Source organism: Amia ocellicauda, chromosome 7 (genome assembly GCF_036373705.1).
Source record: "Amia ocellicauda isolate fAmiCal2 chromosome 7, fAmiCal2.hap1, whole genome shotgun sequence".
Classification (NCBI taxonomy): domain Eukaryota; kingdom Metazoa; phylum Chordata; class Actinopteri; order Amiiformes; family Amiidae; genus Amia; species Amia ocellicauda.
The window spans coordinates 40875183-40889981 of NC_089856.1; the positions used below are offsets into that span (position 1 = coordinate 40875183).

The 14799-nt window shown below is 38.6% G+C and overlaps 2 protein-coding genes across 4 annotated transcripts in view; both read right to left on the reverse strand.

Moving 5' to 3' along the window:
• Positions 1-1181: 1181 nt before the first annotated feature.
• On the reverse strand, positions 1182-2680 carry rnf7 (ring finger protein 7). Its single transcript, XM_066709633.1, has 3 exons — positions 2469-2680; positions 2054-2101; positions 1182-1575 (listed from the first exon to the last, which is right to left on the reverse strand). Exons 1-3 carry the CDS (start codon positions 2641-2643, stop codon positions 1457-1459), a joined length of 342 nt encoding a protein of 113 aa, XP_066565730.1. The 5' UTR covers positions 2644-2680; the 3' UTR covers positions 1182-1456.
• Positions 2681-5236: 2556 nt separating this feature from the next.
• Positions 5237-14799, reverse strand: part of LOC136753490 (uncharacterized) — a 38373-nt gene continuing 28810 nt past the window's right edge. For 2 of the 3 annotated variants that reach the window (XM_066709635.1, XM_066709634.1), the window contains exons 9-12: positions 14613-14748; positions 12487-12593; positions 11981-12090; positions 5237-5682 (exon numbers count right to left, since the gene is read on the reverse strand). In XM_066709635.1, the coding sequence (XP_066565732.1) occupies positions 5671-5682; positions 11981-12090; positions 12487-12593; positions 14613-14748 (365 nt within the window). In that variant the 3' untranslated portion in view covers positions 5237-5670. The remainder of the gene's footprint in view (positions 5683-11980; positions 12091-12486; positions 12594-14612; positions 14749-14799) is intronic. The other variant, XM_066709636.1, reaches the window with a different exon arrangement.

Below are 14799 nucleotides of genomic sequence, written 5' to 3' on the forward strand. Positions count from 1 at the left end.
AAATAGACTGGATAGGATCCTTGGATCACTCAGTTATTACTGGACCCCAAACGAGCAAGATGGGTCGAATGGCCTCCTCTCGATTGTAAACTTTCTTATGTTCTTATTTGATAAATAAGTGGGTGTTTTTTGGAAAGTAACAGGAATGTATTCATGAGAAATACTACTACTAAATAACACCCAAAAACACATATAACATTCCTACAGAAATAGTCTAAAATAAACTGCAATCTGATTCTATTGCTATAACTGTCTGCTGTATTTAAAGACCAGGCTGTTATAATTTAAAATGTTCTGCTTAATATTAGAATGATCTTTTCTAAAAATAATGCCAGCAGAGACAGTGGTTTGTAATTGAAACACTAATTACTGGAAAATGGACTTACCCATTAGAAAAATAAGGATTTCCCATTTTTCCCACATGATTGATAGAGCAATTTAATTTTCTTCCAGTTTTTACTACAGCATAGATACATGGAGGCTTTCCCTGGTATGTTCTGCATGAAATACATATCTGCAACTGCAGCAAAACAAAAAAGTGGATCAGAATGGAGAAATTACTCCTTAAGCATTATAAATGACCATAAAAAAACTCTGTTATTAGAAGTAAGGAGTAAGGTTTTTAATTGCACATTATAGGCGAGTCTTGTTTAAAATTTCAGGCCATGTCTGAACAATGAAAATTTAAAAAATGAACAGTAGTTTAAAGCTTTTTTATTTATTTCTGTTTGATTTTAGCAAGATGTGTGTGTAAAGGGCAGTTTTCACAGGTAATACGAGGACATGCAGTAGGACACAACGTAGTGGAGGCAGCTGGCAGACTCAGAGTGGCCAGTTGTACTTTATTTAACACCTAATGAACAAATACCTCAAGTGTCTTAGCACTGCAATCTTAGAACAGATGTGAACAGCAACTCTAGGTTTTGCTATTTTACACGTTTCGGAGTGCTGTTGTTCAAGCGGAGTCTCTGGGTTCTGTAAAGAAATAGCTGGATGGATTTCTGGTATCAACAAACACAATGCTAGATACTTAGAACAGTCCCTATGTTAGGTCTTATGATTTTAGCACTGCTAATGAACTGAAACATCAACATTTTCCCTCAAAGAAATGGTTACCCCATGACTTAAAACAGCAGATCGTTTGTTTTATCCCCCATGATATCATTAGAGCACAAAGTAAAGAAGCTGTCATACTTTTATTTAACTTTTTTAAAGAATAAACATATTTTTTCCAATCAAAACGTTTGCGTTAATAAATATATCACCCCTCCAGTAGGTCTGTCTGGTGATGCTTTCTGGCTTCTGTCAAATGAAAGCACAAGTGGCAGGAGGGTGAAGGGCACAGATCACCTGCGTGACATTCGCCCAGGGCAGGCGTTCCTACTGAGGGTAAGTCTTAATTTCAGCACACAGCCGTGCCCTTAAAGGAAGGTACGCCTGAGATCCCTGAACACCATCACTTTCCGATTCTCTGGACCACCCAGTCTTGCTGGCACAGCGGGCAGCGGTTGTTCTGTTTCACCCAGAGAGACATGCAGCAGTTGTGGAACGAGTGGTTGCACTCTCCCCAGACCACTAAAAGGAAAAAGAAAAACAACGGTTATCATCCGCGTCAATAATACATTGTAAGATATACACCCTTCATGAAAGTGTGCACCCTAAAACAGTACTTGCTAGTAGCTATGCTTAAAATAAATACATTTAATAACCCAGTCCCCCACACCCAAGTTATTTCACTACTATAATTGACATTTGAAAATATTTTCTGTAATATCATAAGGAGCACACATTGATGTCTAGGTAAAACTAAACTGCAGTAGCATCGGATTCAGGGGCAGTGGCTAAGATTATATTACATTTTTGCTTAGTGTAACAACCACTGTGTGCAACCCTTGAGGAGAAATACAATATATAGGCTACACTATATTCAATGCAATTTCTGGGAAAAACACGGGTACTAGCACCCTTTGCATGTAGGTTACATCTCCTACACACACAGCATCCCTGCAAGAGATGTATATTGTATGCAAGACTTGACATCCCACAGACTCACCGACACAGTCCTCCTGCTTATTTTCTGCCTGGCAGCGAAGACAAGCATCTAAAGAAACACATGCAACGCAATATGATTAGACAGCAATCTCAGGATGCAACTTCTGCCGATACATTATAATATGCATACGAGGTCAACAGCGCAGGATGTAATCTGGAAAGCACTGCTGTAAACCAATATGGTCGTAAATCACAGATGCGTCAAAAATGTCAGCGGATATCTAAGCTGGACGAAACCTCCTGCATGCATTGCTTACAAACCCTTTCAGTGCTGCAGCTCGTCGGGTTGATCCTACGCTTCTGCGGTCTTGTCAATGCGGTTACATACACATTTGCCGCATTCAAGTGTCTGTGGGTGTATATAACCGCTCGCCTGCAGCAGATACACAATGCACTGGACACTGAGGACCTCTCACCCATGACCTGCACCCTGCAGATGGCGCAGGTGTCGCACTCCACATCCCAGCTCCACATGGCGACGGCGTTCCACTTCTTCAGGGAAAACATCTTGTCTCCTCCGGGTTTGGATCCAGCGCCGCCGCTATGAGAAGGAAGCAGCCCCGGCTCGTCTCCGTCATCCATCTCCGCCATAGCAGGGCAACAGGAAACAAAATGGCCGGATGCGGCGCTGCGGGACTTCCTGTGCGGTGGCGGCGCTCAAACGCGCGGGGGCGCCAAACTGCAATTACACATCTACACCGAGCAGCCTTAACATTATGAGCACTGACAGGTGAAGTGAATAACACTGATCATCTCGTTATCATGGCACCTGCCAGTGGGTGGGATATATTAGGCAGCAAGTGAACATTTTGTCCTCAAAGCTGATGTATTAGATGCAGGAAAAATGGGCAGCGTAAGGATCTGAGCGACTTTGACAAGGGCCACATTGTGATGGCTAGACGACTGGGTCAGAGCATCTCCAAAACTGCAGCTCTTGTGGGGTGTTCCCGGTCTGCAGTGGTCAGTACCTATCAAAAGTGGTCCAAGGAAGGAAAAGCGGTGAACCGGCCACAGGGTCATGGGCGGCCAAGGCTCATTGATGCACGTGGGGAGCGAAGGCTGGCCCGTGTGGTCCGATCCAACAGACGAGCTACTGTAGCTCAAACTGCTGAAAAAGTGAATGCTGGTTCTGATAGAAAGGTGTCAGAACACACAGTGCATCACAGTTTGTTGCGTATGGGGCTGCGCAGCCGCAGACCAGTCAGGGTGCCCATGCTGACCCCTGTCCACTGCCGAAAGCGCCTACAATGGGCACGTGAGCATCAGAACTGGACCACGGAGCAATGGAAGAAGGTGGCCTGGTCTGATGAATCACGAGTTCAGGGTGTTGACTTGGCCTCCAAATTCCCCAGATCTCAATCCAATCGAGCATCCGTGGGATGTGCTGGACAAACAAGTCCGATCCATGGAGGCCCCACCTCGCAACTTACAGGACTTAAAGGATCTGCTGCTAACGTCTTGGTGCCAGATACCACAGCACACCTTCAGAGGTCTAGTGGAGTCCATGCCTCGACGGGTCAGGGCTGTTTTGGCGGCAAAAGGGGGACCTACACAATATTAGGAAGGTGGTCATAATGTTATGGCTGATCGGTGTATATGAAATATTATTTCCAGACAATTGGTCAAAGAAACCACTGTGAAAGTGTTAGCTAGTATATTGACACACATAGTTAAATATACAAACACAAAACATATAAAAATATATAACAAGTATATACAGCTCTGGAAAAAATTAAGAGACCACTTAACATTACTTTCTGAACTTGGAGTGGTCTCTTAATTGTTTCCAGAGCTTTATATAATATAAGCAAACAGACACATTATGCATAGATGTAGCGTATTGATCTCAACCAAGGATTTGAAAGTGCCTGGCCGTAAATCCCCAGCTAAAGCTACAGTCATACATCACTGTGTATCAGCTCCTACTCCTACACACCAGCTGGGCCACAGGGACAGGATGCATGGAGTTTGGGAAGAAATAAAGTCTACTTTTTCATCCAAACAAAGGTAATTGGGAGAACAGAAACGTGCATCTTTCTTGAAACATATCATGGGCTTGGTAGTAGAAGTAGAAGTAGGTGACTATTATTTATTTGAACTATACATATTTGTTAACATTGCATTCACACACAGATCCCAAGCCTGTGTTTGTTTAGCACAGACATTCTCTGGTCCTTTACCTGTCATGTTGTCCAAAACAGTATTTGAAAAGCCCTTGTGTAATAGACTGCATTACACTAAAAACTAAAAACACTGTAGAGGAACGATCTGCAAAGTTGGTGGAAACAGGTCAACTGACCTGAGAGGAGCGGTTCAGGTGTTACAGATCTATATGTATATAGGGTCTGTAATATTTCAATGTTCTTCCAATCCATCTATTGCAGGTGAGGATTTAAAAAGACCCATTGCAAACCTGCTGGACTTTGACAATCCAGTTTTGGACTTTTAATTTTAATTTATTTATTTTCGGCTTAGAGAAACTACAAGAACTTGACAAGGGCTTCAATGATGTGCTATGGTTAAACTGAGTATTAGGTTATGTCATCATCATATAATATATTTAATCTGCCTTGGCTAATAATTGGTCCTGTTATGAGGCTTACTATATGCCTTGGAAAAGTGAATTGCCAGTCAGTTATTCCTAACAGGAAATTACATTTGTCTGGGGGATCTTCTTTTCATTACAGATTTAGTACAAAACTTTATATACATTCTGTTTTCTATCCATGATCTATTCCATATTTTGTTTAAACCTGTTAATGTTTTATACTATACAATAACACATAAAAGAAAGCCTTATAGTTTGTTAGCACAAAGGGAAGTTAAATGTTTAAAAAAATATTTACAAGATGGACTTTTTTTTCTGTCTTTTTCAAAGAGCACATGAAGATGATTTCTTCAGCTCTATCCAGTGCATGTAGGGCTGTAGTGCGGCTGTTATTTTAATAAGCCAAAATTGTTTATTTTATCTCTAAATTTGAACTTTGCTGAGAGAAGCTTTCTCAGTTGTCTTAAATCTACACTAAACGATTCAGTTATGTGACTCTATTATCCAGTATTTAAGCCCTTAAAACTTAACTAGAGGTGCACAAAATGCAACATACCTATTTGGCTGTTTTTAATCATTTTAACTGAACTTAACTACATGGTATGATGAAATATGTATTGATACCTGAATTGCAGGTTTACATGTCTTCTGGGCTTTCTATCACTACAAAGAATATACAATTTCCTCTACTAATACATAATACATTTATTCTTGAGTGAAATTAGTTATGAATAGAACGCAAACATGCACAAACAAGTTATAGCTTGTGTTACAACACCATTAATTTGTAACACATTTGTTACATACTAAAACAAGAATTACACATGGCATAATTGAGAAAAATATTTTACACAAAAGAGGAAAAACTGTGTTTTGCTGGTGTCTATAGTGAATGAAAAGAAACATTGAAGATTTCCACTTAATTTGCTTATTTCAAATGACTGTAATTACACAATTTGCTTGATACAACTTTGCAATTAACTACTTTTCTTCTCAAAGGATTTCACTGCTGCTGCCTCTTCTTTCTCTTTACAAACTTCAGCCAGAGTTTGTGTTGAATTTAGTCTCACTTACTTCTTTTTCTACAAGAGAGAAAAACAAACAAAACAAAAGTGGTTATTTTTGATAAAACAGGCAACAACAGCACAGAACACCATAATGTGAACATACACTATATGAACACTAGATGGAGCAACACTTTACGTCTTGCCAATTTGCACAAAGGTCTGTGAATAACTAAAACCTTACAGATAAAGGACATGGCAGAAATCAATCTGTGAAAATCTTAGATGTGGGGAAATATGATCTGTGCATTCTAGTGGTACAGATGCATTGCAGGGATACTCCCCAAAAGGCAGGTTTTACAGGACCCTGAGGATGTTATGAAGACACTCACATGAAAGGAGTGAAGGAAACTTGTGTCAGAGTAAGAAGTAAAGAATTCACCAATGCAAATCAAAGTCAGTTTATCAATCTGTTTTCATCTACATTGATCAAAGCTCTAGTATATTATGGAGAAATCTTGTGTTCAAGTCTACTAACTCATGCTTACCTAATCTAAAGCCCAGACACACTCCAAACCAATTAGCATTCCAGAGTTGTTAGCATATTAGGTACACAGTAACTGCCTTTTCATCCCACTAGCAGAAAAGAACTGGCAGTGAAAAACAAGTAAGTGTCTCTTTCCGTGATGATTACTATTTAATGAAGCGAAACGGTGGTAATTTAATTCAAGGGAATACCGAGATCCCACTGGTACACTCACATCCCTTTAAAACACACAGCCTTCTTGATCTCAGCTGTGCTAGGATTACAACTCATGTGTAACATTTATTCAATTAAAGGGTCTCCCTTGCCTTCCACAGAGCTGAGGGGACACGCCGCCCCTGGTGACAGTGATTATGAGGGTCTGTGAGTTCGGCTTCAGCACTCCTTGAGCCACTATCCAATTTGGATCCAAAGGGGCCAGTCTATTGCAGCTCAACACCAAAGACTCATAGGACCAGGTGGCTTTGATTTTCATCGCGTTCCCCCCTTTGTGCAGATAACATCCACAGACCATGCTAGCCTACAGCATTGAATAACAGTTTAAGCAGATGAATGTTAGAAGACAAATGTGATCCTCCTTATAAGAACTGGTGCCAACTGGCTCTCTGTCCACTTGGAGAATTTTAATTAAATTTTGATAGGTATTTTATATTTATTATTGTTTGCTGTTAATATGATTTGGAGGTGCCTTTTAAGTTAGATCCCCTTTGCTTGTTTAATGGGACTAAATAACTTCATAAATGTGTTTAGAGGTGGTACTGATAAACATAATTAAGACCAAACCTTTGGGTGGTGAGATTTCAATATTATTTAAGTTTTTTTAAGTTTAAGTATTTGTAGTACTTCATGCTGCCTACAATATTTTCATAATTTTCTTTATGCCTTACAGAAAAGACGTGATATGTCGTGGAATCAGGGGTGATATAGTTACCTACTTGATGAAAGGGCAATATTGAATATCTGACCAGCATGTAGGGTAAAAACACTGGGATTTGGTTCTTAAAAACGAAATAATAAATATGCCAATATTGCAATTTAGACATTCAAGTATCTGATAATCAGATAAGGAAATTAAAAATAAAAGCTTATTTTGTTAAAGCTATTTGGTTTTCAGGGACATCTGTAGGCCAAACCTGCTAGAATATGCCAACTGTAAGATGATACATGTTTTACAACTCACACAACGTTCCCGGCTGAGTGGTACAGCTGGTAAAGGCCTTTACTTGCAGTGTCGCTTTCTGCTGATTTGGATATCTCTCGGTTGCGGGGTTGGCTCCCTTTTTTTAATGTCAAGATGCGTATGCCTCTGAATATAATTAACCTCATTCCTTTTAACCTCATTTGTGTTGTAAAATACAGTACATGGGCTACTGTTACTTGTAGTGTAGGAGGTCTCGGCACTGTTACTTTTACTATTTGCACCTACTCTACTGTTCATAGTGATTACATGTTCTCATCTGTAAAGCAATACTGCATATTTTAAAAACACACAGTACAGTATTCTGTGTTGTTAGATGTATTGCCGGCCTGTTTATAATTTATGAAGTCTGCAATAAAACAGCTTTATGACTGTGTATCTGTATATATTGCAGCCTTCGATATTTCACCTTTTACTTTTGGATCCCAATCTCTGCGATATAATGAGGGGGTGCCATGTTTTGTTTTAAATGACTAAAGAAGAAACCAGAAATAAACAATAACAACAAAAATGTTTGCATATGGTTTTGGTTAGGCAAGGATGAAGCCTATTCAGATTGCACAAGGACAAAACCAGACAATTTGAGGAAAGAAATGAAATTAGCTTGTATTGCAAAACCTTTTAGTGGCAGATAAGAGTGACAAAAACATTAGAACAAACGTTATCATTGAAACCTGTGTCTTTATAAGGAACTGTGCTATTATTTCTTGAAGCTTGCACAATATAAATCATGGACACATGGCTTAAGGGACAAAGTGATGCTTGGGTATTTTCCTCTCAAGGGTTCTCACAGTCCACATCTGTCCTCAAAACACGTTAGGCTAAAAACACCACTTCCAAGTACCTTGGGGCAATGTTGAGCAGTTGCAAAAATGCCTTGTGCTATGGATTAATTTTGTATTAATTTTGTTATTATTACACAGAACAGTTTGCAATTTTTGTAAGATTAGACTTAGATTATTAGCATTCTAAATATATATATATATATATATATATATTTTTTTTTTTCAAAACATAAAGCAATATGTTTCTTAATATTCCATATTTCTGATTAAGTGTTGCTCTCAGTCTATATATATATATATATATATATATATATATATATATATATATATATATATATACACTCACCTAAAGGATTATTAGGAACACCATACTAATACTGTGTTTGACCCCCTTTCGCCTTCAGAACTGCCTTAATTCTACGTGGCATTGATTCAACAAGGTGCTGAAAGCATTCTTTAGAAATGTTGGCCCATATTGATAGGATAGCATCTTGCAGTTGATGGAGATTTGTGGGATGCACATCCAGGGCACGAAGCTCCCGTTCCACCACATCCCAAAGATGCTCTATTGGGTTGAGATCTGGTGACTGTGGGGGCCAGTTTAGTACAGTGAACTCATTGTCATGTTCAAGAAACCAATTTGAAATGATTCGACCTTTGTGACATTGTGCATTATCCTGCTGGAAGTAGCCATCAGAGGATGGGTACATGGTGGTCATAAAGGGATGGACATGGTCAGAAACAATGCTCAGCTAGGCCGTGGCATTTAAACGATGCCCAATTGGCACTAAGGGGCCTAAAGTGTGCCAAGAAAACATCCCCCACACCATTCCACCACCACCACCAGCCTGCACAGTGGTAACAAGGCATGATGGATCCATGTTCTCATTCTGTTTACGCCAAATTCTGACTCTACCATCTGAATGTCTCAACAGAAATCGAGACTCATCAGACCAGGCAACATTTTTCCAGTCTTCAACTGTCCAATTTTGGTGAGCTTGTGCAAATTGTAGCCTCTTTTTCCTATTTGTAGTGGAGATGAGTGGTACCCGGTGGGGTCTTCTGCTGTTGTAGCCCATCCGCCTCAAGGTTGTACGTGTTGTGGCTTCACAAATGCTTTGCTGCATACCTCGGTTGTAACGAGTGGTTATTTCAGTCAAAGTTGCTCTTCTATCAGCTTGAAGCAGTCGGCCCATTCTCCTCTGACCTCTAGCATCAACAAGGCATTTTCACCCACAGGACTGCCGCATACTGGATGTTTTTCCCTTTTCACACCATTCTTTGTAAACCCTAGAAATGGTTGTGCGTGAAAATCCCAGTAACTGAGAAATACTCAGACCGGCCCGTCTGGCACCAATAACCATGCCACGCTCAAAATTGCTTAAATCACCTTTCTTTCCCATTCAGACATTCAGTTTGGAGTTCAGGAGATTGTCTTGACCAGGACCACACCCCTAAATGCATTGAAGCAACTGCCATGTGATTGGTTGGTTAGATAATTGCATTAATGAGAAATTGAACAGGTGTTCCTAATAATCCTTTAGGTGAGTGTATATTTGTCTACCCCTACATAGTTGCTCATTGTGAGAAAAGGCCCTAGTTTAATCACATTTAGTCTGCTATTTATGCCTGACATTAAACTGGTCTCAAGTACTACAGAATCGAATAACCTAAAATGCATCTCATGTCCAGCATAATTTCATTTTCAGTATGTTTAAGAAGTATGGATGCTGATCTGTGTTAAAAAGTTACATAAAATACATTTTGTCATTTCATGAACGAAAGAAACAAAGAAGAAAATCAAGGATGAAATTCAACAGGTGATCTGTCAAGGGAGGAAAGGGAAGATCGGATTGAAATGTTCCTACTGAGCTCTAATTTCAGCCCCCATAAGATTCACCTCTGTACGATGTTACTTAAGCATTCAAATAATCAGTACTGACTGCTAATCATTTTGGATCAAAGCCGACACATGACTAGTGTATTCACATTCCACGGATTCTCGTTTTCAAATTCCACCCTCCAAGCCAAAAAACACACGGGCAAACATTTCAATTTTATTCCCACAGCGTTTCTCAAAATTAGAAGCTATTTTTCACGACTTTAAACTTTGCTTTGTTCTGGCATTAGCATCATGTTTTCAGCCAAGGCTATAAATTGTGGCTGTGAAAGTGGTGTAAATTAAGGTTAAATATGTGGGACCCTTGCATCTAAACCCATCAGAACAACCTCCAACTTTGACTAGCCTTTTTAATCCTCCGCTTTTATGTATATAATAAAATCGACAGACGGCTGCTGCTGATTTTATTTCAATTGAGACTCATAAATTCAGATGTAGGTTATATTGTACTCTATTATTTTTTTGATGATAACACTTAAATTCCACAATTTGGTTCTACTATGTATATTCTTGTGTATTTGAAAATAAATCGTCTTTTTGTTGATCGGTAACGGTCACCTCATCTTGTTTCTCTTAAACCTTCCCGTCAGGAATAAACTGATAGCTATACATTGATCTGTAACCTGCCATGAAAAGATGACTATTTTGTTAATCAAAAACAGTCAAGAAACAGTAATCTCAGAATCTAACTATGTGACAGATCAGAGAGACTGAAAGGAAAACTAATCCATACAGATGGATTGCTAACAGCCCTATATACATACAGACATTAACTTCAACATAAATCTTTTTAACTTGTTAAACATGGACTATGAGGAGATTTTATTTTGTAATTGTTCACAGGGATTGACAGTATCAACCCAGCCAACATTTGCCATTTTCTTCAAAAGCAACTCAGACCACAGACAATGGTTTTAAGTAGAAATCCAAGTACATCCAACACTGGCAGTAGGAGACACAATACTTCTGCTCAAAATACTCTGGGTGTGTGAAACGAACAACAGCCAATAGCGGATGCAGTCATTCAAGAAGAGTCTTGAAGGAGTTCTTGGATCATTAAGCTTCTAACAACCACATGCGAAAGGCTGTCTGAAGGCCCTCCTCTCATCTGTAAACTATTTGATGTTCTCATGTTCAAAAAAGATTTCCACGGTCATGTTTTGAAAAAGTGAAATCAATTAAACTGAAGATACATGTCTTCGCCTTGGATATTCAAAAGGTATTAACAACAACAACAAGAAAAAGGCCTCAAAAAAAGTCTGCGTAGGAAAAAAATAACATCAGCCCATCTTGATAATTGATCCCAGAGTGTTACACAGGCATTCATTGAAGGAACAATCGCAGTCCGCTTCAACAACATGGCCGATTGTTTTGTCCCAGATACACACCGATATTGACATAATGCCATTTCTCCTGTTTTCCGTCCTGCTCTTGACTTCCACTTGTGACTTTGGGTCTTTTTTTCATCACTGAGCTTGCAGACCTTTGTGTTGAACTTTCAATACCTTTGGGGAATCGTCTACATCAGCTGCTTGCGGGTGGCTTGCACTGTACGTTTTTGGCTGTTTCTTGAATGTTCCATAGCTTTTCTTTGCAATATGTTATTTTTACTGTATTTGGTAAAAAAACTAAACAAGACCAAAAAAAAAAAAAAAAACTGCTGAGGCTTTTGGATTCGGTCCATGACAGAAACACTTGAATGACTTTTCATCTGCTCTTAGCTGGTGGGGCAAATACTGCAGATCACAAATGTAGAGGCAAAGTGAGATTGGGAAGGTGGAACAGTAGAGCTGCAGAAAGCCATTCGAAGCACCATAACCACTGCCACAAACTTAGATTTTAAATTATGAGTACTATGCCTCCTTTCTCAGATAATATAGCTATGCGGTCTGTTGGCTTCCGTGAGATAACCACATCACGTTTATGCCATATTGAGGAATGTGCATTACCTTCTTTCTCTTTTTCTTAGATGCAAGCTTCTTAGTGTTCTTCAGGATACTAGCGAAGGTGTCTGCACTCATCTGGGATGTCACTTTGACCTTCAAGCATGCCAGTTTAGCTGCAGACGGATAAGCAAATGGTAAAAGCAGGTCAGAGGTATGAGTATGTTTCCATGCACATAACCCATATGTGATTGGTTTGTTTCTTATATTACATTTTTAGAAAACAAACAAACAAACAATTTCAGGGGCTGGAAATCTGGCAAAGGTCCCTGGCACTGGAAAGCCTCAAGCGGAAATACTTAAAAAACTGAAAATTATAAAAAAAAAAATATATTTTCATTTCCATTACTTGCATTCCTACAATTATGCATATTTGCACTGAGATATAAGAGCTATGGACAAGAAATGCAAGAGATCATCTGAAAATATGAAACTATTTATGGCCACTGAAACACACTTGTGTGCCAGGCTGTGTTGTTGAAATAAGCTGTAAGTACAAACATGTAAGATACCTTCTTTTCTCTCCTTTAGTGCATCCAGGACAAGTTTGCCACAAAGTTCGCCAATGCCGTTATCATCTAAATCGAGCTCTGTCAAGTGATCCGAAAACCTAATAAGCCTATGAAACAATATGAAACAGCTTTAATAAGCTAATGTCATGCAAAACATAGATTAGCTCACAAGCCAGGGCAGATAGTAAAACACAACAAATACTCAAAATGAAACACTTATTGTCTCTATTAAGAAATAGACAGTAAAAACATGGCTAATTGTTACAGCTTGACTGTGACTAAAACTATGCATAATAGAAATAAAGGAGTCATCGAAACTGGAACTAAAGGACTGATTTGTATCCCTACATATTAGACAAATATTTAAAACTACAGTATTAGGCCTATATTTCAGCTGTAGTAAATTTATACATTACACACACCCGACTAAATATTAAATATTGAATTTATTTATTATACCTATTATACCTATCTCTAAACATTTAAATGACTCATTATGGGTTTGGCTGTATGTAAAAATAAATCAAAGACAACAGTTGTTAAACATGTCTCTTGCGGGTTGATTTCTGTTTTCCAGAAGCTTCTTGCATGTACAAAGTGAGACGCTGCCATGACAGGTTGGGCTGGGAATTTTAATATTTTGACATTTAAGACCGTCATTCTTTTCTATTACAATATAACTGTATTCAGCAATAATGAGACATAGTACCAGAGTTGTAGGTAGTGCCCTATGACAGTCTGATAATGCGTTTACCACTGAAATAAATCAGCAGCATTTGCAGAGTCAAAACATCCTTTGTGTGGGAATATGGAATATGGTGTTTCTCATAATTATTTTGTTCTTAGCAGATGCCAGTTACACAGTTCTATCACAGAGAACCCACAAAATAAGTCACGCTGTTACATGGAACTACAACAAGGAGATATAGTTGCACTAAATATTTTCCAGAACAACCACACACATATAGAAAAGAAGGAAAATCCTATAAATAAATTAAAATCTCTTCAATCTCCTGAATAATAATTTTATTTAATTATGGGGAGACCATATAAGGACGGCTGTATATACACAATATTTGGACACTACGTAAGTCCGAAGGAATTTGTTTGCTGAATATGGGAGCGAGGGCTCAGGGCTCAGGCTTTTGAAAATCTGTTTTCCAGGGCTTATTCTTAGCTTTTATTCCTTTAATGTGAAACCATGGAAGCAAAACCATTGAAACAGACAGTTTGAATATTTGCATGAAATAATACAGGACGATTTACCCAGGGTACAGAAACAGATACAGTACTCAAATGCTCAAGGCAGAATTGAACAAAAAAGGCTTAATAAACTGCAAAAGTTAAGTGAGTCAAATATAAAGCTACTGGTTTATGATTTTCAGTAATAACAGAACTTGTCTGACTTATATGGATTCAAACGCTTTATTTTACTGCCTAAACTCTCACTAAGGGCTAAGTAGATCCTGCAAGTTAACTTAGTTAACTGAAATTGTATTTATTTGTAATATTGAACAGGGTATTATATGAGATTTCTTCAAACTCATATCTGGCAGCAAACTTTTAAAAATATTTGTCCTCCTACTGAAGGAAAAAACAAAAGCCCAATAAAAACAATGTCATCAAGTCAATGTAGACAACTGTGTGAAACCAGAGAAGCTTGAAATCACATCAGTAATATAGGAAACATTTCTGAAACAGGATTCTAAAGAAAGTCACGGACCCACCAAGATACGTTTACTTCATTTCTAATTGTAAAGTCTGATGTGAAGGATCTGAGACTCCTGCAGTACATTTGGCACTGGTGCACAAAATGAGAGACAGGTCCAAAGCTGTGCCCTTCTCTCTTTATTCTGTTGAAAGACAGGCAGCGCTGAGGAAAATGCGCACGCTATTAAGGAGAAATACGGTAGAAGTTATTTCTGACACAGTGGTAATGTCAGTCTTGGAAATGACTTTGTATCTCAGGTCAAGTACAACTGTGTTTGAATTGGATCATTCAACATCATTCCTGGGATAGGTGAATAGAGGGGAGTGCTTGTGAACACTTTATAAGGACGTTCAGGGCATTCTTTGAAAGTTTTTCTTTGTGTTTTTTTGATCTGTGGCAGAGAAGTGATACTCACTGACAGAGAACGTGGGTGAACTTCAGTGGACTTGTAATGCCAGCCTTTCCACAGCCGTCAATTGCATTGTCAGCAAGGTGCAATTTTTCTAGCCAGGGGCCAATTTCAGGAGGCTTTGCTATTTTCCTCTTCTTTCCTATTGGCATTTAAATATTTAAACATTTAAACATTTAAATATTCAGCTTTT

Bases quoted from the DNA above. Each gene is read 5' to 3' on its own strand.
- rnf7 (XM_066709633.1), bottom strand. From the start codon at position 2,643: ATGGCGGAGATGGATGACGGAGACGAGCCGGGGCTGCTTCCTTCTCAT. The intron at 2,102-2,468 runs GTGAGAGGTCCT...GTGTTTCTTTAG, and splicing joins CTGCAGGGTGCAGGTCATGG to ATGCTTGTCTTCGCTGCCAG. The intron at 1,576-2,053 runs GTGAGTCTGTGG...TTTTCCTTTTAG, and splicing joins TAAGCAGGAGGACTGTGTCG to TGGTCTGGGGAGAGTGCAAC.